The sequence below is a fragment of the Chrysochloris asiatica genome, unplaced genomic scaffold (assembly GCF_000296735.1).
Source record: "Chrysochloris asiatica unplaced genomic scaffold, ChrAsi1.0 scaffold00157, whole genome shotgun sequence".
In the NCBI taxonomy this organism is placed as follows: Eukaryota; Metazoa; Chordata; class Mammalia; order Afrosoricida; family Chrysochloridae; genus Chrysochloris; species Chrysochloris asiatica.
Window position 1 is genome coordinate 694,042 of NW_006408675.1, and position 24,337 is coordinate 718,378.

General features: G+C 37.8%; 1 protein-coding gene and 2 pseudogenes across 1 annotated transcript in view; 2 read left to right on the top strand and 1 right to left on the bottom strand.

The window, feature by feature from the left end:
• Window positions 1-16,026, top strand: part of LOC102826670 (survival motor neuron protein-like) — a 30,394-nt gene extending 14,368 nt beyond the window's left edge. The window contains exons 3-9 of the mRNA XM_006870990.1: window positions 3,210-3,281; window positions 4,138-4,257; window positions 4,456-4,668; window positions 9,317-9,466; window positions 13,405-13,494; window positions 14,631-14,741; window positions 15,979-16,026. Of these exons, the coding sequence (XP_006871052.1) occupies window positions 3,210-3,281; window positions 4,138-4,257; window positions 4,456-4,668; window positions 9,317-9,466; window positions 13,405-13,494; window positions 14,631-14,741; window positions 15,979-16,026 (804 nt within the window). The remainder of the gene's footprint in view (window positions 1-3,209; window positions 3,282-4,137; window positions 4,258-4,455; window positions 4,669-9,316; window positions 9,467-13,404; window positions 13,495-14,630; window positions 14,742-15,978) is intronic.
• LOC102811426 lies at window positions 6,979-7,505 on the bottom strand (annotated as a pseudogene).
• A 1,943-nt stretch (window positions 16,027-17,969) lies between the features above and the next one.
• Window positions 17,970-24,337, top strand: part of LOC102827058 — a 13,406-nt pseudogene continuing 7,038 nt past the window's right edge.

Genomic DNA, 24,337 nt, shown 5'->3' on the forward strand with positions numbered 1-24,337 from the left:
TGTATGTACCACAGTTTGTTTATCCATTCTTCAGTTGATGGGCACTTTGGCTGTTTCCATCTCTTTGCTATTGTAAATAGTGCTGCTGTGAACATTGGTGTGAAGACAGTCTATTTTGTCCTGTAATCTACCTGATCTTCTCACCACCTGGATCTCTGTTTCTCTGTGTTTACCTTCTTTCATATTGTAATTGTTTTAATCATAGACTGACCTCCCAGATCCTTTGTTCTTATAATTTTATTCTGTTCTTAACTCTTGCATTTGTCGATTGAGTTCAGGGTAATGCTGCCATGTACGTCATTCTCTGGTTGTTGTCTGTTCTTGTTGGTTCTCAGTCCACAGAACTCCCTTTAGGATGTTTTGCAGTGCAGGATTTGCTTTGGCAAAATCCCTTAGCTTCTGTTTATCTTGGAATGTTTTGATTACACCATTGTGTTTGATTGACAGCTTTGCTGGATAGAGGATTCTTGGGTGGCAGTTTTTCTCTCTCATGGTTTTATATATGTCTCCCCATTGCCTTCTTGCCTACATAGTTTCTGTTGATAGATCGGAGCTTAATCTGATTTGCTTGCCTTTGTATGTTACACTTCTCATTTCCCTAGCTGCTTTCAGGATTCTTTCCTTAGCTGTAATTTTGGAGAGTGTGAATATTATATGTCTAGGTGATTGTCTTTTAGGGTCTGTCTTTACTGGGGTTCGTTGAGCTTCTTGAATGCATATCTTTTCATTTTTCATGATGTTAGGAAATTTTTCTTCCAGAAGATCTTCAGCTATCTCCTCTGTGAACTTATGTGATTCTTCCTGTTCTGGGATGCTGATAATTCTTAAGTTATTCCTCTTCATGTTGTCTAACATGAATCTTAGGCCTTTTTCTGATATTTTTATCCTTTTTTGTGCTTGCTCTTCTGTCTTAGTAGTGTTGAGAGATTTATCTTCTAGCTCACTAGTTCTGGCATCTAACTCTTCAGTTTTACTCTTTTGCCGTTTCTGTGTACTGTCCATTTCTGATATTTTATTATTAATCGTTTGGACCTCTTTCTGTAGGTTTGAATTGTTTCCAGTGCTGTCTCTATCGTATTTGATTGTTCCTGTAGCACTTTCCTGACTTCTTCCTTGTTGTTCTCAACTCCATTGTATAGTATTTTGATACATTTTATAATCATTGTTTTGAATTCCTTCTCAGGCATTTCCAAAGACTGCCCATCTTCCAGTGTGGAAGGAAGGTCTACTTCCAGTGCATTTTCCTCAGTGATTTTATCTCGTTTCTGGACATGTGCTGATATGGTCATCTGTTTCTGTCTTTTAGGCATATTCAGGAGTTATCTGTGGCCTTAAATCTTAGATGACTATATATTTTGGTACTTTTTATGCTTCCTGTTTGCCTCCGGGTAGATGTGATCAGGAGATCGACTTCCCTTTTCACTCTTTGTCCTGAGAAATTTCAAGATGCCACTGTTGGTCATTCTGACGTGACTCAGGATTTAATTTTTGGCCTGTTTCCTTTTTAGTCTGTCTGACCCGCTCCACAATCTCCATTCAGGCCTTTTTCCTAGTGATAAACAGTTAAGGGCTGGCTGTGGCTGTTTTGCTCTGCTGTTTGATTTTAAGTGGATACTGTCACTTTAAATTTCAAGATCTGTGTGCATGCGTAGTAGAATCCTCCAGGGGTTGGGGTGGGGTGCCTACTCTCTCAGGCACCCCCTCTAGTCACCAGAATGGAGGTGCGTAGATAGCAAGAGACCAATAAACACATAGGGAAAAAACATGAATGTCCACACCTTTGTCTCCATGGTTCTGTCAGGCATCTGTGGCTTCTCTGATCCTTCCCTTGCTCAGTCTTGCCCAAAATGGCAGCTCTGGGAGCAGCTGAGCATCTTGAATTAGAAGGCAATGATTTTCTTGCTTCTGCTACAAATTCCCCTAGCTTGGAAGCCTTCCAACCTTCTAAATATACCTTTATATGTGGTTCAGAGTTCTGGGACCATCTTGTGAGCCCGCTTGGTCCAGTATTCTGTGTTGTTGCTGATTGAGCTCCTCACTGCGCATCCACCCAATCAGCTATCTTGTTTGTTCTCCCTGTTTTCTTTCTTGATTAAATTCTTGATTCACTCTTGGTTCATGTTTCCTTTTTTTGGCCCTAAGATATCCAATATAAGTTGGGTGTGGTGTTTTCTGTTATTTGAGTTTTATCAACTAAAGTGTTTGTCAATAAAAGTGGATGTCTTTATTTTTTGCTTATTTTGAAATGTTTTCTTTTCCTGGTTTGACAGTACTTGAAATTGGAGGAATTTGTGTTGTGTGCTATGCTTTGAATCTAAGTTCCAGAGAATCTATTTTATTTCTGTAGTGCAGTACCTCTTCCTTTATCACTGGTGCCTTTTCCAGTTGTGGGGCATTGATGTGTCTTCTGATTTTGTGATTTCCTTATTTGTTAAGGACCCACCATGTTTGCTGTTTGCTTTTATGTTTTTGCCAAGTGTCCTAGGAGTACCCTGTTTCCAAGTTGGAGTTTAATCTTGAGCAAATCATTTATCCTCTTTGTGATTTCTTTCCTGTAAATTGACTTATTATTTTAAGTGTTGTTTATCATAGAATCTACTGGTCTTGGTCTTATTACAGTGGTATAAGAAAACATATACTTGGCACAGTAGGGTCTATGGTTAGTATTTACTGTACATTGGATAAAGTCAAGCTGATCATCAGGTGTCACCCATCTCGACAGATTAACCTTTGATCTGATTTTACAAAGGATTGAAACATGAATTGCTTTGAACAGACCCTCTGATGAGTGGATAGGCATTCAGTGGTAGGGTATTCACTTTGTGACATACGCCTTGCAACGTTTGCAGATGTCTGTTATTGGGGTCCTGGTGTGGCACTGTGGGTTAATGCGCCAGACTGAAAAGCCATTTGAACTGCAAGGTTGGTGGTTCAAGCTTACCAGCTGCTCCTTGGAAACCCTATACAAGGTCGCTATGGGTAAGAACTGACTCGACGGCACTAAACAACAACAACATCATTGGGGATAATGTCACAGAACCTTTAAGCAGCTAGGCTTTCTAGGGTTTTGTTTAGAAATTAAAATCGCCATTTTAATATAATTTGGTAATGTCTTCATTCAGATGGGTCTTGGTACTGTTTGAACATGTGTGGTTTTTTGTGTGTGAAGCCAATCCAAACACAAATTATTTTATTCTTTATTCCCCCAGAGTGATGATTCTGACATTTGGGATGATACAGCATTGATAAAAGCCTATGATAAAGCTGTGGCTTCATTTAAGGTATGGAATGTTTACACACTTTATTTCCTCAGTTGGAAAAAAATTGATAATATGCTCATACAGTAGTGTTAATGTATATGTTGTCCAGTGTTAATTTTGAAGATTAAGTGGTAATATGGATTCATAAAGTCAGATGACATCTTCCTTTAGAAGTTGATAGCCTATTTATCATCTTTTTCACTTAATCACCCATTTGTTGCTCAGTCAGGTCTAACTCATGATGTCCTCATGTATGTCAGAGTAGGACTGTACAGCATAGGGTTTTCAATAGTTGATTTTTCAGAAGTAGCTCACCAGACCTTTCTTCTGAGACAGATCTGTGTAGATGCAAACCACCGACCTTTTGTGCTACCAAGATGCAAAGTAGAATATTAAATGTTTATTATCTTTAAAATAGTTTCACGTTTTATCATAATACATAGTTGTTGTGTTCTGTCAAGTGGGTTCTAACTAATATTAACCCTATATTGGGTTTCTGAGAGTAGCTGGTGTGATGGAATTGCCAACTTGCATCTAGTGCTTATTCTATATTGTTGTGAAGTGCAGTCGAGTCAGTTCCGACCCATAGCAACCCTGTATAGAGTTTCCAAGGAGCAGCTGGTGAGCTTGAACCACCAACCTGCAGTTCAACAGGGTCACATGGTACAGAATGATTGAGAGTATTGATTAAAAGTTTCTTTAGAATTGACAGTCAGTTGTATGATGTCTTCAGAAGCACTTTGGTAGAGTGTAGAATGGTGAGAAGAGGAAGTAGTGGTGAAGCCTTGAGACCTGCTTTTAGTGGGAACTGACCTACGTTGTGGTTTATTTTTAGTGTCACTCTAAAACATGTACATTTCTATACATACTTTAATAGCATGCTCTGAAAAATGGTGACATTTGTGAAGCTTCAGGCAAGCCAGAAGATACACCTAAAAGAAAACCTACAAAGAAGAAAAAGAGTCAAAAAAAGAATACCACAACTGCATTGAAACAGGTTATTTTAAATACTGTAAAACATATTTAACTTAAATGATTAGAACAATGTAACTTAAATGATTGATATGTTTTTCATTGACATACAATTGTAAAACTTTTATTAAACTGTTGTTTAATAACATGCACATCAGTAACAAGATTATATTTTACTATCTTAAAAAAAAAAATGTATATGTATCCTTGGTTTCTTTTGTAGTGGAAAGTTGGTGATAAATGTTCTGCCATTTGGTCAGAAGATGGCTGCATTTACCCAGCGACCATTGCTTCACTTGATTTTAAGAGAGAAACTTGTGTCGTGGTTTACACTGGATATGGAAATAGAGAGGAGCAAAATCTCTGTGATCTACTTTTACCAGCCTTTGGAGCAGTTAATAATGTAGAGCAGAATACTCAGGAGAATGCTCAAGAGGTAAGAAAGAATATCTTCCTCAAAGAAAAGTATTGTGAGAAGCAAAGAACAGATAAGAAACTAAATAGTATAACTAATCAGTTTGTTCCACTAAGGCATTAAATTTTTCTTTCTTTGTTTTTAGAACTGTTATTATTGTGAATTGAGTGAAGGTTTACAGAGTAGATCATCAGTTTTGCATTCAATAAATTAAATATGTTGCTTCATTACATGGTGCAGTCCCATCTGTGTATCAACAGTTAACAGCATTTACAGCTATTCACTTTAACTACTGCATTCCTCCCTGTATCTCCCACTACCTTCATCTTTCCTCTGCTAACCTCCCTCTTGTTATATATTGCCTGCCCTACCCGAACACAATAATTAACGTGTCTAACCTCTAGTCGGTGAATAATTTCCCATAACCTCAGTAATCGTCATGGATTGTTTCTTCATCAGGAAAACCTTTTTTTAAATCTTTTTATGACATTGGTCTCATACACTGTCCTTTTGTGATTGACTAATTTTATACGCTTTTGTGATTGACTAATGGTTAATACGCTGGACTGCAAGGTTGGTTTGAACTGCGAAGTAGGCGGTTCAAGCTCCCCAACCACTCTCCAGAAACCCTATATAGGGTCACTATGAGTTGGAACTGACTCGATGGCGGTTAACAACAGCAAATTTTACTCATGAAGAAAAACAAAAATTGATGCAGCAGTGTAAGTACAAACTCATCTCTGCCAAGAACTTTGGAAGACACCTACCTGTACAGCTGATTGAAAGAGATCCATATTTGTGCCCATTTTAAAGAGAAGTGACCCAGTGGAATGCAGAAATCATTGGACAGTATCACAAATATCATATGCAAGTAAAATTTTGCTAAAGGTAATTGAATACTGGTACATTGACAGGGAACTGTCAGATGTTGTTCGGGCTGGATTCAGAGGATGTGGAACAAAGGAAATCATTGCTGACATCAGATGGATCTTGACTGAAAGCAGAGAATACCAGAAAGATGTTAACCTGTGCTTTATTGACTCTGCAAAGGCTTTCAGTTGTGTGGATCATAAGAAGCTATGGATAACAATGCTGAGAATGAGTATTCCAGAACACTCAATTGTACTTATGAGGAACCTGCACATAGACCAAGAGGCAGCTCTTTGAATAGAACAAGGGAACACCTAATGGTTTAAAATTAGGAAAGGTGTGCACCTGGGTTTTATTCTTTAACCATTCTTATGTTGATGGCATTTAGACTGTCCATTTTTTTATAATTCTCTTAGATAGCATATTGAAGAATCCTGTTTTCTTATCCATTGTACTCTTTTGTGTCTTATCTGATACGTTTAATCATTTACATTTAGTGTAATTATCCATAGATACAAATTGATTGTTGTCATTTTTCTGTGTGTGTTTTTTTATGCTGCTAGATTCTTTGTTCCATATAATTTTCTATGCTGTTTGTTTCTATTTCGTTTGTGGGTTTTCTTTTCATTTTCATTTCTGTTGTATTAATGTTTACTAAATTTTCAGGTTTTCATCTTTTTAAAAATTTTATGGGCAGGTATATTATTTTTCTTTGAGTTTGCCCTCTAACTTATTAATTAGGAGAGTTCTGCACCAGAGTTTTTCCATGCTTAAAACAGTCTGTTTTATCTTGAAATCAACTTGACTTCCTTGCCATTTGTAAGTTCTGTAGCTACGCTGTTCTCTCTCTTTGCTTGTAGTTGACTTCGTTATACACTGATACCTTTCATTCCCTGTTTTCAATCTTATAGTTTCATTTTACTTTAAATACTTCTGTATCTGGATCGAATTCTGGGTGGTGTTGTCATGTCTGGTAATCTGAGGTTGTTGTCTGCTGTTGTTAGTTCTCAATCCAAAGAACACCCTTGAGAATTTTTTGTAAAGTTGGTTTGTTCATTACAAATTCCTTAAATTTCTGTTTAGTAGGAAATGTCCTATATCGCTGTTGTATTTGCTTTGCTGGGTGCATGATTCTTGGTTGGCAGTTTTTTTTCTTTTAGAGTTTTGTATAATATGTTATCCCATTGTCTTTTTTTTTTTTAAGTTTTTATTGTGAATTGAGTGATCGTTTACATGGGAGAACATCAGCTTTACAATCATCCTATCGTATTTCAAGCAATGTTATATGCAGTCGTTTCATTGCAGTGATTATAGTACCTTCCATGCATCATCATTCAAAAGCATTTGCTTCCATTCCGTTGTCTTCTTGCCTGCATAGTTTCTGCTGTGAATTCAGAGTTTAGTCTTACTGGGTTTCCTTTAGGTAACTTTTCACAGGATTCGGGCTTACTGAGCTGTGGCTTAGTATAGACGCTGGGGTTTGCCCATGTTGCTCTTGATATACAAAGTCTGGACATCCTGCCAATTCTTAACAGTGAAACCAGAGAGTTTACAGCTAAGTGGATATTATAAATGATTTCATCATCTGTCACCTTCACATGACAAACAGCCACTGCCAGACATAGCATCTTCTTCATCTGAAACTTGATGATGGTCTTCATCTCATCTGCTTTAACCACTGTGTTCTCATTGTGGGTAAACAGGAAAAGAAATTGGCCAGCCTTGTTCAGGTCTGGTCCTAGGATCCTTGGGGTTTGATTGATAGAGACTCTGAGGCCAAAAAGGCATCATGCTTCTTGGCCAGCTTTTTGCCCAGCTTCTTATTCTTCTTGAATTTCTTGAGTTTCTTGGTGTCCAGGTGAAGGATATCCACTGCCTTTGCTTCATCACAGTACTGCTCGACTCCAAGGACACACACAGTGACCTTGGGATGGGGGTGGACTTAAACCTGACGGTGCCGGAGAAGCATTTATCCTTCTTAGGGTCATAGTTTTTCAAGCTGTTTTGTTGATCCACTATTTCCAAAAATTCACAACTCTCGCATTGGTTCCCGTGCAAGACTTTGTGCAACTATAGAGTGTGTCATGGGAGACTTTACTGTTCATGGTGCCTTGTTGTTGTTGTGAAGAAGTGCCATTGAGTTAGTTCCAACTCATAGCTAACCTGTATAGGTTTCTGAGGAGTGGCTGCAATTCAAACCAACCTTGCAGTCCAGGGCATTAACCCATAGTGCCATACCAGAAATTCTACCACCAGAATAATGGGAAAAAAATTTGTCTATGATTTTGTAAAGTTTGATTATGATATGTCTTAGTGATTTTCTTTTTGGATCATTCCTGTTGGGGTTCATTCAGCTTCTTGTATGCTTCTCATCTTTTATGATGTTAGAGAAGTTTTCTTTCAACAATTTTTTTTATAATTTTCTGTGCTTGCCTCCTCCTGTTCTGGCTGGAATTCCAGTCCCATAAGTTGTCCCTCCTCTTGGTGTCCTACATAATTCTTAGACTTTCGTTGGATTTTTTCATTCTTCTTTTATGGTTGTTTTTCTAGCATACAAGTATTGAGACATTTCTCTTCAAGCTCTCCAATTTGGGCTTCCATTGCCTCGCATCTGCTCCTTTGCTCTTTCAATGTATTGTCTATTTCTGAGATCTTAATATTAATCTTCCGGATTTCTAATTGCAGGTTTTGTATTGTTTTAAAATATGCATTTGTTTTGTCTGTTGTTCTTGTAGTGTTTTTCTGAATTCTTCTTAAGCTTTAATTATATTCTCCTTGCTTTCCTTGATCTTTCTATCAGTCCTTTGAAGGTACCTAATTATCATTCTTTTGCATTCTTTTTCAGTTCTAATACCTTTTCTTCCTTAGAAACGTCTTCTGGGCCTACATCTTGGTTGTTTGTTTGAGCCATTCTTTCTTGTTTCTTCATGTGAGCTAAAATTATCTCTTGTCTCTGGGGGCATTGTGAGGTTATCATGTTTGTGAAAACAAACAGTACAATTGTTGGACCCAGGGGAGAAAAGTCTCAAGCTTGCTTCTGTAATCCAAGGAGCTCCTGATATGGTAATGGAGGGATGTGACAGTGGAGTTCCTGGCCCTAGCTGGAGTTCCTGTTGGCCACACTGTTACCTATGGTCAGTGTACTCCATCCAGAAATCGTTTGTGGGGGCCCTTGATGGAGCTGGTTTCAGTGTCTGTTAGGACTACAAGGGAGAGGGGGCAGGGTGATTGGTTAAATTCTGGTCTGGTAGCACTGCAGCATTTGTATGTCTGGATCCAAGCCCACCTGAATTCATGCACCAAAGAGGCACACCAAAATGGCACAGCCAGCTCCCACCTCACATTGACGTGGCTGCCAACCACATGGCTGTCAACTTCAGAAGAGCAGGGTCTGTGCTGGGGGTGCCTGAGGGTGGGAGCTGGCCATATCTCTGGTCACCAGAGGAGCTTGGGCAAAAAAAAGAAAATCACACCTTTTCCATCACCCACGCTATCTTCTCTGCCTGGCCTCTCTCCACTGCCAAAGCTGCTCACAAGATGATTGAGCCTCGTCTGGTCACCAAGCAGTATCCCTCTCTTGCCTTCCCTGCTTGGCCTCTCCTCCCAGCAAGCACTCCATCCACCTCTGTAACCATTTTTCTGAAGTTCGTGGTGCCAGAATTTTCATATGTATCTGTCTTGTTTGGTCTCTTGTATCTTTGTTGTAGATGGTCTGTGTAGTGCATTTGCCTAGTCTGCTGTCTTTCTGGAAGTCTTAATGACACCTTTATAACAGTTTTTTATTTTTTTGTTTTTAAAGAATGAAAATGAAAGTCAAATTTCAACAGATGAAAGTGAGAACTCCTCCAGGTCTCCTGGAAATAAACCAAATAACATCAAGTCTAAAGCTACTCCATGGAACTCTTTTCTACCTCCACCACCTCCAGTGCCCGGAGTGGGACCTGGAAAGGTAAACCTGCTGCTTGTTAAAGATGCCATAGAGTTGGGTTGTTTAACTTAGGCCTAGATGAATTGTCCTGGAGTCCTGGTACAGCACTGTGGGTTAATGGGCTGGACTAAAAGGTTAGTTTGAACCACAAGGTCAGCGGTTCAAGTTCAGCCACTCCTCAGAAACCCTGCACAGGATTGTTATGTGTCAGAACTGACTCCATTGCACTTAACAAGTGAATTGTCGCTTTTCCTATGAAACTTTTGTATCTCTGTTGATGCTACAAATTCATACTTGGGAATTCATTGAAAAGGGAAGAAGATAATGAAGCAGAAGAGTTTACACTGAGAGAGTTTTGTATTTACTTTTGTAGAGTACTAAGAATTAGACTGATAGCATAGAAAATGTGTGTAACTTAGAAAGTGTGATAATAACGTTACATGATATACTGTAGTTCCTCTTGTCAACTGTTTAAGATATGTACAATTTGAGGGAGAACACACTATGGTGTCCTTTTTGGCAGTTTGTTAATATTTACATCTAATATGAACAAAATCTCAGAGAACTCTTAGATTGTTTTGCAGAGTTAAAATGTAAATATTCTATTTAGATTTCTTTCTGGTTATAACTAATAGAAATTTTTTTTAAAAGATTTTTATGAAAGTTGCATTTCATTTATTTTTTCAGTTTTCTGAATCTAACATTATCAGTCTCATAATTTTTATTTATACACACACATACTGGTGGAAAACTGGAATTAAAAGATAGTTTTTCCACCAAGTTTTTGAAACCACCTTGTATGTGGATGTTTCATTTGTCCCTGGGAACTGATCTTTCTTGGTTGGTGACAGGTTTGCTAGTTTTACCATATTTACTCTTAGACTAGAAAATATATAGCTAAAAGGCCATCTGAAAAAGAGTATAAAGTTTAGTTAATTGTGAGAAGATACAATGTTTTATAATTGAAATACCTTGCTAAAAACCACTATCTTGTATTTATTAAATAATTGAATATCTTAACTTTGTTTTTACTCTCTGGATATCAGTATAGATAGGAAGTGAAAAAAGTAAGGAGATGAGCATTTTTGACTTGTAAGTCTATTTCACATCAGTAATTGGTGCATGAAATTCCACTTAATTTTTTATGTACATTATATACAAAGAGGAAGGATCAGTGGTTGGAAAATAGTATAGCAAAATTGTATAATGTGCTTATAGAAATAATGCTGGAGATCGCATGATAGAACTTTACAAGACTAATGACTTCTGCAAAAAAGATTTGATGCACTAGACACTAATGACCAAAGACCAGAAGACTTGCTGGATGACATACAGGAAAAAAAATAAAAGGTCATTAAAAAGAAAGGAAAGAAAAGGACCAAAATGAATATCAGAAGAGACTCTGAAACTTACTCTTTGAGTGTAGAGATGCTAAAGCAAATAGAAGAAATGAGATGGTGAAAGAGCTGAACAGAAAATTTCAAAGGGCAGCTCGAAAAGACAAAGTTGAGCATTATTATTATGAAACGGGCAAAGACCTGGACTTAGAAAACCAGAAGAGATGAACACATTGAACAGCTCTCAAGCTGAAAGATCTGAAGAAAACATTCAGTCTTCAACTTGTAAAATTGAAGGATTTCATGGCAAAATGGAGTACAGGTGTGGCGCTGTTAATGCGCTGGACTGCAAGGTCGGTTTGAACCACTAGGTCTGCAGTTCAAACTCTGTAGCCACTCCTTTGAAACCCTATACAGAGTCGCTGTTAGTTGGAACCGACTCAGTGGCACTTAACAACACAGCAACATGAACAAAATACTGAATGATAAAGAAAACCTCAAAAGAAAATGATAGAAAAGAAAGAGATGGAGCAACTGGGGACTGTAGGCTCAAGGAGGGAGAGGGCATGTGTGCTGGCAGCTTGGGGGGCAGGCTTGCAGAATGTACCCTTTGGCTGTTTGAATGATTATATATTCCAGAGTGTTTTGTTGTGCATATAAAAAAAAAGGGGGGGGGGAATAGAAGTAAATACTGTTGAGTGATGAAGCTTGCAGGGGATTGTAATCATGGCAATGAAATGAATACGATAGGATGAGTGTTAAACTGATATACTCCCATGTAAACAATCACTCAAATCACAATAAAAACTTAAAAAAAAAAAGCTCAATATTCAGCCCTTTAAGGAGGTAGCATATGAATGGAACTGATGTCACAGAGAGAAGTCCATGGTGTGCTGAAGGCTTTGGCAAAAAGCAAGGCTCCAGGAAGTGATGTGATACAATTGAAATCTTTCAACAAACTGATGCTGCGCTGGAGATACTCATCAATGCCAAGAAATTTGGAAGACAGCTACCTGGCAAACGGATTGGGAGTGATCCGTGTTTATGCCCATTCCAAAGAGAGGTGACCTAATGGAGTGTTGAAATCATCAAACCATCATTAATATCACACGCAAGTAAAATATTGCTGAAGATAATATAAAAAACAGCTACAGTGGTACATCGACAGGGAATTTGTAGAAATTCAAGCAGGATTCATTAGAGGATGTAGGACTAGTGATGTTTTTTAAAAGCATTAGAAGGATTTTGGCTGAAAACAGTACCAAAAAGATGTTTGGTGGTTATATGCCATAGAGTCGGTTCTGACTCGTAGTGACCCTGTACAGTGTTTCCGAGGCTGTGAATCTTTACGGGAGCAGAAAGCCTCATCTTTCTCCCACAAAATAGCTGGTAGCCCTGAGGTTAGCAGCCTGATTCGTAACCACTATGCTACTTGTGCTTCATTGACCGTGCATGACAAGCTATGGATAACATTGGGAAGAGTGGTATTTCAGAACAGGAGGCATTCGTTCAAATAGAATAAGAAGATACCCAGTGGTTTAAAATTAGGCAAGGTGTGTGCCAGAGCTTTAGTGTTTCGCTGTGTTTATTTAGTCTGTATACCCAGCACATAATCCGAGAATCTGAATTATGTGAAGAAGAACGTGCCATCAGGATTTGGAGACTCATTAACAACAACCTGTGATGTGCAGGTGATACAATCCTGCTTGCTAAAAACGGAGAGGGCTTAAAATACTGATGAAGATCAGAGACCACAGCCTTTGGTATGAATTGCACCTCAATGTAAAGAATGCAAAATTCCTCACCATTGGAACCAGTAATAACATTATGATAAATGAAGAAAAGTTTGAAGTTGTCAGTGACTTCTTTTTTCTTTTTTTAAGTTTTTATTGTGAATTGAGTGATAGCTTACATGGGAGAATATCAGCTTCACACTCATCCTATTGTATTTTGTTTCATTGCAATGATTACAATCCCCTTCATACATCATCATTCAACAGTATTTGCTTCTGTTCCCTCTGTTTTGTTTTGTTTTGATGTACACCAAAACACTCAGGAATATACAATCATTCAAACAACTAAAGGGCATACCCTGCAAGCCTGACCCACCACCCCTAGCCGCTGGCACTCAGCTCCTCTCATAAAGAAGACTGTAGAAGAATTGATTCATTTGAATTATGATATTGGAGAAGAATACCGTGGGTTGTCACACAAACAAATTTGTGTTGGAAGAAATTCAGCCAGAATGTTCTTAGAAGCCAGGATGGCCAGACTTCATCTCTCATACGTTGGACATATTATCAGGAGGAACCAGTCCTTGGAGAAGGATATTCTTGGTAAGGAGGAAGGTCTGCAAAAAAGAGGAAGACCCCTAGTGAGATGGAGTGACACAGTGCCATGGGCTAAAGTGTAATAGAGATTGTGAGGTTATAGCACAGGACCGGACATTGTTTCATCCATGTTGTTCATAGGGTTAGAACTGACTCGATGGCACCTAACAACATAATATAGGTATTATTCTGGGTAATCATTTTGATTCTTTTGGTATTGAATCTTTTTTTTTTTTTTTCTATTCTTACCGAAATTAGTAAGTTAGTTTACCTTTGAATTATTTCTTCACAGTCAGGCCTAAAATTTAATGGACCACCACCACCACCACCACCACCCTCCTTTCTATCATGTTGGCTACCTCCATTTCCTTCTGGACCACCTGTAAGTTCAAAATAATTCAGATTAAACTTTGCTTTCATACATGACTTTAGATTTAGCAGGATATAGGTGATTATTTGAAATTGAGCAGAATAGAGATAATTGGAAAATGTTATCCTAGACCAAGCCTAGGACAAGATTTCAGTGGGTAAAAATTTGTATATACTCATTAATTTCATATTTAACATCCTCTACTGCCCCTGGTCCGTTGGAGAAAGATGAAATTTTCTGCTCCCGTAAAAAATTTATAGCCTCGGAAACCCAGTACAGGGTCGTTGTGAGTTGGAACCGACTCCATGGCACATAACCACCAACCATCACTACCCCTGGAGTCTTGGTGTGGCGCTGTGGGTTAATGTGCCAGACTGTGAAGTCGTTTAAACTACAAGGTCGGTGGCTCAAGCTCACCAGTCATTCCTTGGAAACCCTATACAGGGTCGCTATGGGTTGGAACCAACTCAACAGCACTTAACAACAACAACAACTGCCCCTACCCTTAGCCCTGTGTTGTCTTATTCCTTCTTGCAGTTGTTTTTCATTCAAAGGGAAGGAGCTTCTATCTGTAATAATTTAATTACGTCTTGTGAAGGGAAATAATGACTTGCTCTCCCAGATACTTGTACTCCTCCAGTAGACTAGAATTTTAGTAACAGAATTTTAAGTATCAACAATAGGCTTGATACACAGACACTTTTGACTGCTGTGTTTTGGGGTGGGAATGGACTGATACTCTCCCCAAAATCTTTACATAAAAATGTCCTTGAAATTTTGTGTGTGTGTGTGTATGGGGGAGGGGTGGGGGTGAATATGGAAATATTTATATTTGGGCTTTTCACCCATAGTTGTATAATGTAACAACAAAAAAACTCCCAACAGTTGTAATGAATGCAAAATGTTTAAACATTTTATATAACCTGCTATCATTTGGTCCATGTTCATTTTAGTTTTGTTGATTGTAGTATTGGTTTGGGTTTCTCCAAATGTCAGCATTTCTTTTTGTTTGTTTGTTTGTAATTTCAAGGAGATAATATGGAATATAGGGAAAGATACAATTAATGTTCTATATATTCTGTGATTTGGGTTGCCGGACTTCACATTTTGTGTACTGGCTTTAAAAGTATATCTTTCTTTATTTCCAGATAATCCCCCCACCACCTCCCATATGTCCAGATTCTCTTGAGGATGCTGATGCTCTGGGAAGTATGTTAATCTCTTGGTACATGAGTGGCTATCATACTGGCTACTATATGGTAAGTGGTCTCTCAGCATCTTATTTTGATAATCCCTTTGTGGTTGTGTGACCTTACCATTTTTTAATTAAAACGTCATTTGTCTGTTTGTTTTATACTAAGTGAAAGAAGCCAGTCTAAAATGACCATATATTCTATTTATATGGAGTAGTCCAGAATTGCTCAATTTATGGATATCAAAAGTAGATTAGTGTGTACCTTGGTTAGGATTGTGGAGGAGAAAGAGGATGTTGGGGAGTGATGGCTTAATGGTGGGGATACAGCTGAGTTAGTAAAATGTTCTAAACTTATGGATGCACAACTCTCTGAATGTACTGAAAGCCAATGAATTGTACATTTGAAGTAGGTGAATCACATGTCATGTGAATTAGATCTCCATAATATAAGGCTTTTAAAAAATTGTTATGTGGATCTTAAAGGTAAAAACAACTTTAAGGCTAAAAAATCCAGTGATCTGTGTAAAACTTAAATTACTCTTGCCTCAGCACTGTTAAATGTAATTATAGTGCATTTTAAAATGTTTCATGTCATGGTTAGATTTTTATATTTTTTTGTTATTGTTACTGAGAGCCCCTTACTTCCAAATCCAACTGTCAGCTGTTCCCAATCATAGTGACTGTAGGACAGTAGGACTGTAGGGCTTCTGAGACTGGAAATCATTATGGGAGTGGACAACTTTATCTTCCAAGAAGCGGCTTGAGAATTTGAACTGCCAACCCTGTAGTTACTAACCTTTTGTTTAACCCACAGTGCCACCAGGGCTCCTTGTTGAGAATATAGACAGCAAAACATGCATCAGCTCAAGTTTCTACATATTCTACAAGTTGTGCAACTATTTTCACCCTCAATACTTTTCTGAGTTGCTCCTCTCCTCATTAGCATAAACATCTTCATTGTTTTTATTGGCTACTGGTCCTTAGTAGTTTTATTTTAATAGAGGTATGACAAGTAATTTTATGTCATTGTATATTTTATTTAATGGAAAAAGGTGTAAGTGGGCTTAGCATCTTTAGATTTAGTGAAAGAAGAAACAATTATAGTCTAATAGTTTTTTCCTTTGACATCAGTTTTAAAGCATATTGAAAGGCTATACACTTATTTCTGATGATATTTTGTTAAAGTTAGTTATTGTTATTAGTGCTGTGGAGTGGATTCTGACTCTGTAGAATGTTATGTGAAACGTCTGTATTAAGTACATATGCTTGCCTTTTAAATTCCTTTGTTTCTTTTCTTGCAGGGTTTTAGACAAAATCAAAAAGAAGGAAAATGTTCCCATTTCAATTAAGGAGTAAGTCTGCCGTCACTAAAAAAAGTGAATCTCTCCTTTTTTTGTACATGGTTTGTAGAAAACAAATCATTAAAAATGGAAATGTTAAAAAATGTAATGTGATAACAGTATTAAAGATGATGCCAAAACTCATAGATGAAAGATTGATCCACACTCTCACTAGAATTTTCATGGTGTCAACATATGATCTCACAAATATTTGCTTGTTGGTTGTGTGGTGGAGTTTAATCCAACGTTTAGCTCTTTCCCATTTGCAGGGAATGCCGGGGATGAAGCAGCAAGTTACATGACACCATAAAAAAAAGAATGGGACAAGTCCAGATTGTGGAATGCGAAGTAGAAAAGAACTGCCTTCATTTCTTAACAGTAAATTGGTGTCATGAAAGGAGAATAAAAAGAGGTAGTAGTGATGGTTAAGGAGCCTAGATTTCAGGTAGATTTCAGAGACATCACAGCCAAATACAGTGTAGTAACCTTGACTGGACTGATTATCCTGATCTGAAAAGCTATAAAAGACATGAGGGGACGGGGGAAAAGACATTGAGGAAGTTTTAATATGGAGTGGATTTTAAATGGTATTAGATAATAACTGCAAATTTTATGAACTCTGATAAAGGTGTTTATAGGAAAATGCCTTTAAAATTTGTGTGCTCAAGTATTTTGGAGTGAAGTCTTATGTTTCTAATGTATTTTTAAATGGTTTAGGCAAATTCTGTATGTGTGAAACATGAAAAAAATGTTAATTACTGAATCTTGGTTCATGTATATGTACATTGTACTGTTTTTTCTACTTTCTGTATGTTTGAAAAGTATGTAATAAAAAAATGTACAATATTTTAAAACAATTAAAAAAAGATTCATATTCCTGTTTTTGCATTAAATTTTGCATCCATATTTATATTTTTTATATAGATGCCGTCATAACACTGTGTTTGTGCATATACCTAGCTAACATCATATTTTTCATGTTGTTTTTCTGTCAGATGGTTTACCTACATTATATACTGTTGTTTCTTTCCTTCAGTTGTTAAATATCATCGAGTCAGTTCACACTCATAGCAAATCCTGTTTAGGGTTTCCGAGGATCAGCTGGTGAATTTGAATCGTGACCTGGCAGTTAGCAGTCCAGTGCTTATCTTACAACATCTCACCAGTAGATTTTGCTCTTTGGATAATGTTAAATTTATTATCTTCATATTCTATTTCGTTGTAAATCTCTCTGATGTAAATATTTGAAAAAAAAAATGTGGACAATATAATAATTCCTAGTATCTGTGTCTGTGGTGCCTTGAAAAGCAAATTTTTGAAGTTCACACTTTTCCATTTTCAGAATGAGAGATGTATTCCTGGCAGAGGAGGATATTTTTATTAAGTAAACGATCTTCACAGTTGAGAGTATAATTGATTTATGATTAATCTGCATTCCATTAATGTTCTTTATATGAGTTATTCATCCAACTCTAAACGAAAATTTTAGGAAATTTAGGCAAGGAGATGGATTAGAGTGTACCAGGTGAGAATGCACACAACTAATGTACCAGAGTACACTGTGTTTAGAGGCGTGAGACACCCAACTGTCCTTACCAACCCCCACCCCCAACCTTACATAGTACCCCTTCTGTGAATGTGCTTTCTACTTCTGTGACATAGCTTTCCATGCTGTTGTCATTTTTTAATGTAGTGGTTACGAATCGGGCTGTGGAGCACAAAGTCAGCAGATTGAAACTACCAGCTGTTCCATGGGAGAAAGATGAGACTTTCTGTTCCCGTAAAGATTTACAGCCTCAGAAACCCTGTACAGGGTCACTATGAGTCAGAACTGACTCCACGGCACATAACAACAACAACAGTGACTCATTAGCATGGTCAGATATTTCACTGTGTCTCTAGTGTCTGGCACAACTTTGAATAAAATCTAAGGTGTGCTTAAATCATAAAACATGTCACGAGAGGGAAAATGGTAAGTGATAGGTTTTAGAGTTGTTTTCAGATCAAATCTTTTACATGATGACATGGAAAATTAGATATTAGTATTGTTTTTGCTTTTTAATGGTGCTTTGCTTTCTTAAACTTTTTATTTTGAAATCCTATTAGGTTTCCAGAGAGTTGGAAAGGTAGTACAACGTTCCTTTACACTCTTATCTACCTTCCTATAATGTTAGCATCATTCATAACCATGGTGAAATACCCAAACTAAAAAATTACCTTTGGTACATTACTAAGTAAATGGTAGGATTTCTCATTTTTCAGCTCTTGTTAGCTATGTATATGTGTATATGTATATAACAAAACAGTCGTTTCAAAATGTTTTACATGTACAATTCAGTGATATTGATTATCTCATCATGTTGTATATCCATCACTTTATTTCCAAATAAATTTTTTTTTAATCAACATTATAGGTTTATATTAATATAGTACTTTTCACCATGGAGGTATTATTCAATTAGTCTATATCAAGGTTTTATATGATTCTTATAAAAACAATGTATCTTTTCTCCATTTCAATATTCAATATAAAGTTTTTTAACAAATTATTTTCCCATTTCAATATTAGATACATTAGAATAAATTTTTCAAAACTTACATTTTCTCAAAGAAATAAAGCTTTCCATTTGATACATAAGTATAAGATCAATGAAATGATGGAGAAAAAGACTCCTGATTCATGGGGGCAGCAACTATTACCAAGCAGTGTGATTTCCCAGGTTGCTGGGCAAGAGATTCTGTCTTCCTACAGCATGTGCTCTGGGACTTCTAAAGCCAGTGTCAGTCATCTTTATTCTTTCACTTGCTTTCTAATCATTCAATACAAACTATAGTTTGTATTTTTCAATACAGTTTTAAAGCAACAGTAACTTTTCTCCTTTTTGACATACATGAATTTATTCCCATTATATATCTAAGTTGTGGGAACTTTCAGACATCGAAACTCAGTTTTAGCTTCAACAGTAAAAAGGCTTGCAGGGTGAGCTCTGATTCCGGAGGCCATTCAGAGTCACATCTGTCCATTTGTCTTTCTACCATAAACTCCTAACCAGGCTCAAATGTCTGTGGTGCTAAACCACATGTAACAAGGTCATTACCAAGTGAAATTCACAAATGTCAATTTCACTTTGTGCCTTTCCAGACTTGGGGGGAATTTGATGTTTGTGGAAACCTGAAGGGATACAGTGAGCAAAAACTCTTTAAAGAGCTTCATAATCAGTCAGCCCTAACTACTCCATGAGCAGATGTCTGGTGATAGTGCAGAACACAGTTATACAGGGCTTTATCGACAATTGGAGTGGCACCAGTGCTTTGGTACAATTGGCCATCCCTTTCACCCTGGCATTCCATCAACTGTCAACTGCAGGAAACAGGCATAGAGCCAAGAGAAGTGTAGTTATTCCCATGGCTCTTTCGACCCCATGTTTACATAGTATCAGAGTTCCCAACGGGTGCCAAACAAATTCAAAACAAGAAACCAAATAGCTGCAGGGGTTGAATCTGTATTATTATGGTGGTAAACCATTAACAAAAATGTAAACTGAACTAGCTACATCTATTATAATCAACAACGATTTGTAAATTATACCAGAGAACACTATTAAAAAAAGTAAGCAAGAATCATTCCCACCCCCTCCACACACAGAGTAGACAGGGATGGGTAACTTGGACATTGGCTACCCAAAATTGGGGGGCAGGGGCTACAAAGGCAAGAAGTGGCTTACAAGCTTTCTAGAGGGAACCTAGATCCAGAGGGCCTGGAGGAAGGTAGAATCTCCAGTGAGTAGTATCAAATCTGTCTAGGCGGGGCTGATGCAATGAAATACAGACAGGTCTCTTGTGATACAATAGTGAATAATTGTTAACAGGACTGATTGTGAAGGTTGGAAGTGTAAAGGTAGACGTTTTATAGCAAGGAGGGGAGTGATTAACTTTTCAGTCTAGGAGCGGAGGTCCCTAGGGACCATCAAGGGAGAAGAGCGGAGAGCGGGACCCTACCCAGAGAAGCAGTGATGCCTGAAATGGAGCCAGAGATGATGACGTAGAGCAATGGAGCAGCTGGAGTCTGTAGACCCAGAGAGGGAGAGGGACTGTGTGCTGATGACCAGAGGGCAGGCTTGTAGTGTATACCCTTTGGTTGGGTGATGATGCATGGAGGGGATTGTAAGCATGGCAATGAGACGATATACAATAAGATGAATGTAAAATTAATGTTCTCCCATGTAAACTATCAATCACATAATTCACAATATAACATTTAAGAAAAAAAATAACCCAAATTAAAAAAAAAGAAAAGAAATAGCAGAGCAATTAGGACCTACTAGCAAAATGGCCTGGGAACCTAGGTTAACCCTAGAAATGATTAGCAGAAAAAGGAGGAGTATGTGTTATAATCAGAGTCCAATGTTATACTTTCAGTCCCAGTAACACAGCTCCTGATAATACCATTACCAAAACATTACAACGGCTGACCACCTTAGCTAATGAACTCACTGAAAATTCAGGCATAGATGACCCCTTTTCTAGTATCATGGAACAATGGTTCGAAAATATAAAGGGCTTATGACTTCAGTCCTCACCTCTTTAATTATTGTATTTGGCGTATCAACACTAATTGTTGTTGTTGTTAGGTACCATCAAGTCGGTACCAACTCATAGCGACCCTATGCACAACAACCAAAGCACTAACTGGTCCTGGGCCAACCTCACATTGACCCCATTAATGCTTGACCCCATTAATGCTGCCACTTTGCCAATCCATCTCTCTGGAGGTCTTCCTCTTTTTCTCTGACCCTCCACCTTACCAAACATGATATCCTCCTGGATGCTGTACTATACCCTGTAAAAGAGAATTAGTTCTAAAACTTAGACAAACAGCCCTATCCAAACAACCCTCACCTCCATACCAAAATAACCTTTTTCACTTAGAAACATATGAACACAAAGTCATCATCTCCTTGCAGAGTTTGAAAAAAAAGTCTTGAAAAAAAAAAAGGAATTGTGGGAATGAGTATCTTTTCACCAAAAATTATTATAATCCTTCCTGAAGTGAATAAAGATTTTATGATCTCTCTCTTTTTCTTTGACTACTTCCTGAAATGAGTAAAGACCTTATGATCACTTTTTCTTTGACTGCTTACCGAAGAGAGCAGAGATTACAATCTTTCTTTTCCTTTTACTATTTCCTGAAGTGAGTAGGGACTGTATGACCGCTCTTCTACTTTTTACTATTTCCTGTAATGAAAATGGCGAGCCTTAAAATTTTAAAAAAGCCAACAGGGTAATGGAAAAGATGTGCAGTTGAAGCCCTAGCCAATGGGGTGAGACATAGTCATAAGACTTGCCTCAGAGATTAAAAACCCTAGTGGACTACCCACTTAGTGTGCTCACTGGCCTGTTCCTGTACGGCTATGCACATACACCCTCTTGCGGGAGTAAATTTTGCTTTGCCAAGGAAATTTAGTCTCACCAAGTGTCTTTTGTGCGACATTGGAATTCATTGCTAACATCCCCTTCTATAAACCTATCTACTGCATAGCCAAAAGGCCACAATAGTGAGTCCTTTCCAGCCATGAAGGATGGTCAAGGGTTGTAGTCTCAGGTTCCTCCAGTCTCTTACCAGTAAACCTGTTGTTTTTTTAAATAATTTTAACTTTTGTTACACATTTTCACCCACTCGATCCAGGACCCTGTATTGTGATCCTTTTAGGGCAGTTGGTTGTGATAGTCGGGAACCATCCAGTTTTTACTGTCTCAGAGTTGTGGAGACTGGTGTTCACATGCTGCATTAGTCCAATGGACGAATTGAGTCCAAGTCTCTTCAGTTCTTACCATTCTTCTTCTGCACATGGAGAGACCAATAGCTGTACCTTAGACAGTCACTTATGAGCTTTCAAGACCCTATTCACCCAAGCAGGATGTAGAACATTGTCTTTGTAGACTGTTAGGCTAATTGAACCTTGGTGTCCTTTGAGACTACGGTCCTAAGCCCAAGAATTTAGAATTCTATAACTGTACTTTGCCCTCTCTGCTTTGTAGTTATCTTCATTATAGACTGATACTCTGATTCCCTATTTGTAAAGTTGGCTTGGTTTTTACAAATCCCTTTAATTTCTGTATATCTAAGAATATTCTAATTTCACCAATGTGTTTAAGGGACAGTTTTGCTGGGAGCATATTTCTTGGTTGGCAGGTGTGTTCTTTCAGAGTTTTGTATATGTCTCCCCATTGCCTTGCCTCATTTCTGCTGAGAAATCAGATCTTAATCTTGTTGGTTTTCCTTTGTAGGTGACACTTTGTTTTTCTCCAGCTGCTTTCAGGATTATTTCTTGTCTTTGATTTTGGAGAATTTGATTGTGATATGTTTTGATGATATTCTTTTGAGGTCTATCCTGTTTGGGGCTCGTTTAGCTTCTTGAATGTTTATCTTTTCATCTTTCATGATGTTAGGGAACTTTTCTTCCAGCCACTTTATGACTGTCTTTTCTGTGCTTCGTCTTCTTTTCTAGAATTTCTAGGTTGTTCCTCTTCATGCTGTCCTACATGAATCTAGGCTTGCTTCAGACATTTTCATTCTTTTTTTCTATTTGTTCGTCTAGGTTACTAAGTATTGAGAGATTTATCTTCAAGCTCACTAATTTTGGCTTCAATTGATTGAAATCAGTTCCTTTGCCCCTTCAGTGTATTGTCCATTTCTGATATCTTAGTATTAATCTTCTGGATTTCTGTTCTCAGGTTTTGTATTGTCTGTAATCCTTTATCTGTTTTGTTTGATTGTTCCTGTTCCACTTTTTCGAATTGTTTATTTTCTTCGACTTTCCTGCCAATCAATCATTTGGAGATACTTCAATTATCATTCTCCTGAATTCTTATTCAGGTCGTTCCAGTGCCTCTATTTCCTCAAAAGCATTTTCTAGCTCTCCTTCTTGGTCTTTTGTGTGAACCTACTCTGTCTTGTCTCTTCATGTGAACAGAAATGGTCTTCTGCTTTTGAGAAATTGTGGTGGTGGTGTATTAGCTTGAATGTATGCAGTTGTTGCCTCCTGGTGGGTGTGGTCAAGAGATAAGCTTGTGAGCTGTTCTCTGCTGTTTGTGCAAGATGAATTAAGCTGGCATTGATTATTGGCATTGATTCAGTGTATTGTTAGGTGCCATTGAGTTGGTATTGACTCTTAGTGACCTTATGCACAACAGTACGAAACACTGCTTGGACCTGTGCCAACCTCACAATCATTGCTATACTTGAGATCATTGTTGCTGCCTGTGTGCCAATCCATCTCGGGATCTTCCCCTTTTTTGCTGATCCTCCATTTTCTCAAGCATGATGTCCTTTTCCAGGGACTGTTCCCTCTTGATAATATGTCTGAAGTATGAGAGACAGTCTTGGTATCCTGACTTCTAAGGAGCATTCTAGCAGTAGTTCTTCCAGGGAAGATTTGTTTTTTCTCACAGCAGTCCTTGATACTTTCAATTTCTTCTCCAATACCATCACTGAAGGAGTCCTGGTGTGGTGCTGTGGGTTAATGTGCCAGACTACAAAGTTATTTGAACTGCAAGGTCAGCAGTTCAAGTTCACCAGCTGCTCCTCGGAAACCCTATACAGAGTCGCTATGGGTCTGAATCGACTTGATGGCACTTAACAACCATCACTCAAATGTATCAGTTCTTCTGTGGTGTTCCTTATTCATTCTCCAACTTTCACATACATGTGAAATTATTGAAAATGCCATGGCTTGCTATGTGTTGACAGTTGGCATTAATTGAATGACTTAATGAAGTGGTTGCTTTAACAAAAATAAGCCACAAAGTTAATGGTTTTGAATATTTATAAACTTAAATCTTAAGTAGTTTGAAGCTCTTGGTGAATGGAAAAGTAATATATTCAATTTGGAAATGAAATTCTTAACAGTTTAACAAGATAAACTCTGGCTGTGTTTTTTGTTTAAACTTTCTGAGAATTGGGTGAAGGTTTACAGGCAAGATCAGATCTACAGTCAGCAAACCATACACTTTATTTCATCTCAATGGTTATAGTCCCTTCCCTGCAACATTTATCCCACTTCCTTGCTGTGGCTCTCTATTTATGTCTTATATTTCTCAAATGAACAAGGCAAAAATATTTGATGTACACTTACAAAATGAAACAATACATATTTATCTAAATGTCCAAAGGGCACATTCTGCCAGACAGCCTACAGGCACACAGAGAAGGCTGTTTTATACACAGTAATCAATGTTGTTGTTGTTGTCAGGTGCCATCGAGTCGGAACCGACTCATAGCGACTCCATGCACAGCAGAACGAAACAATGTTCGATCCTG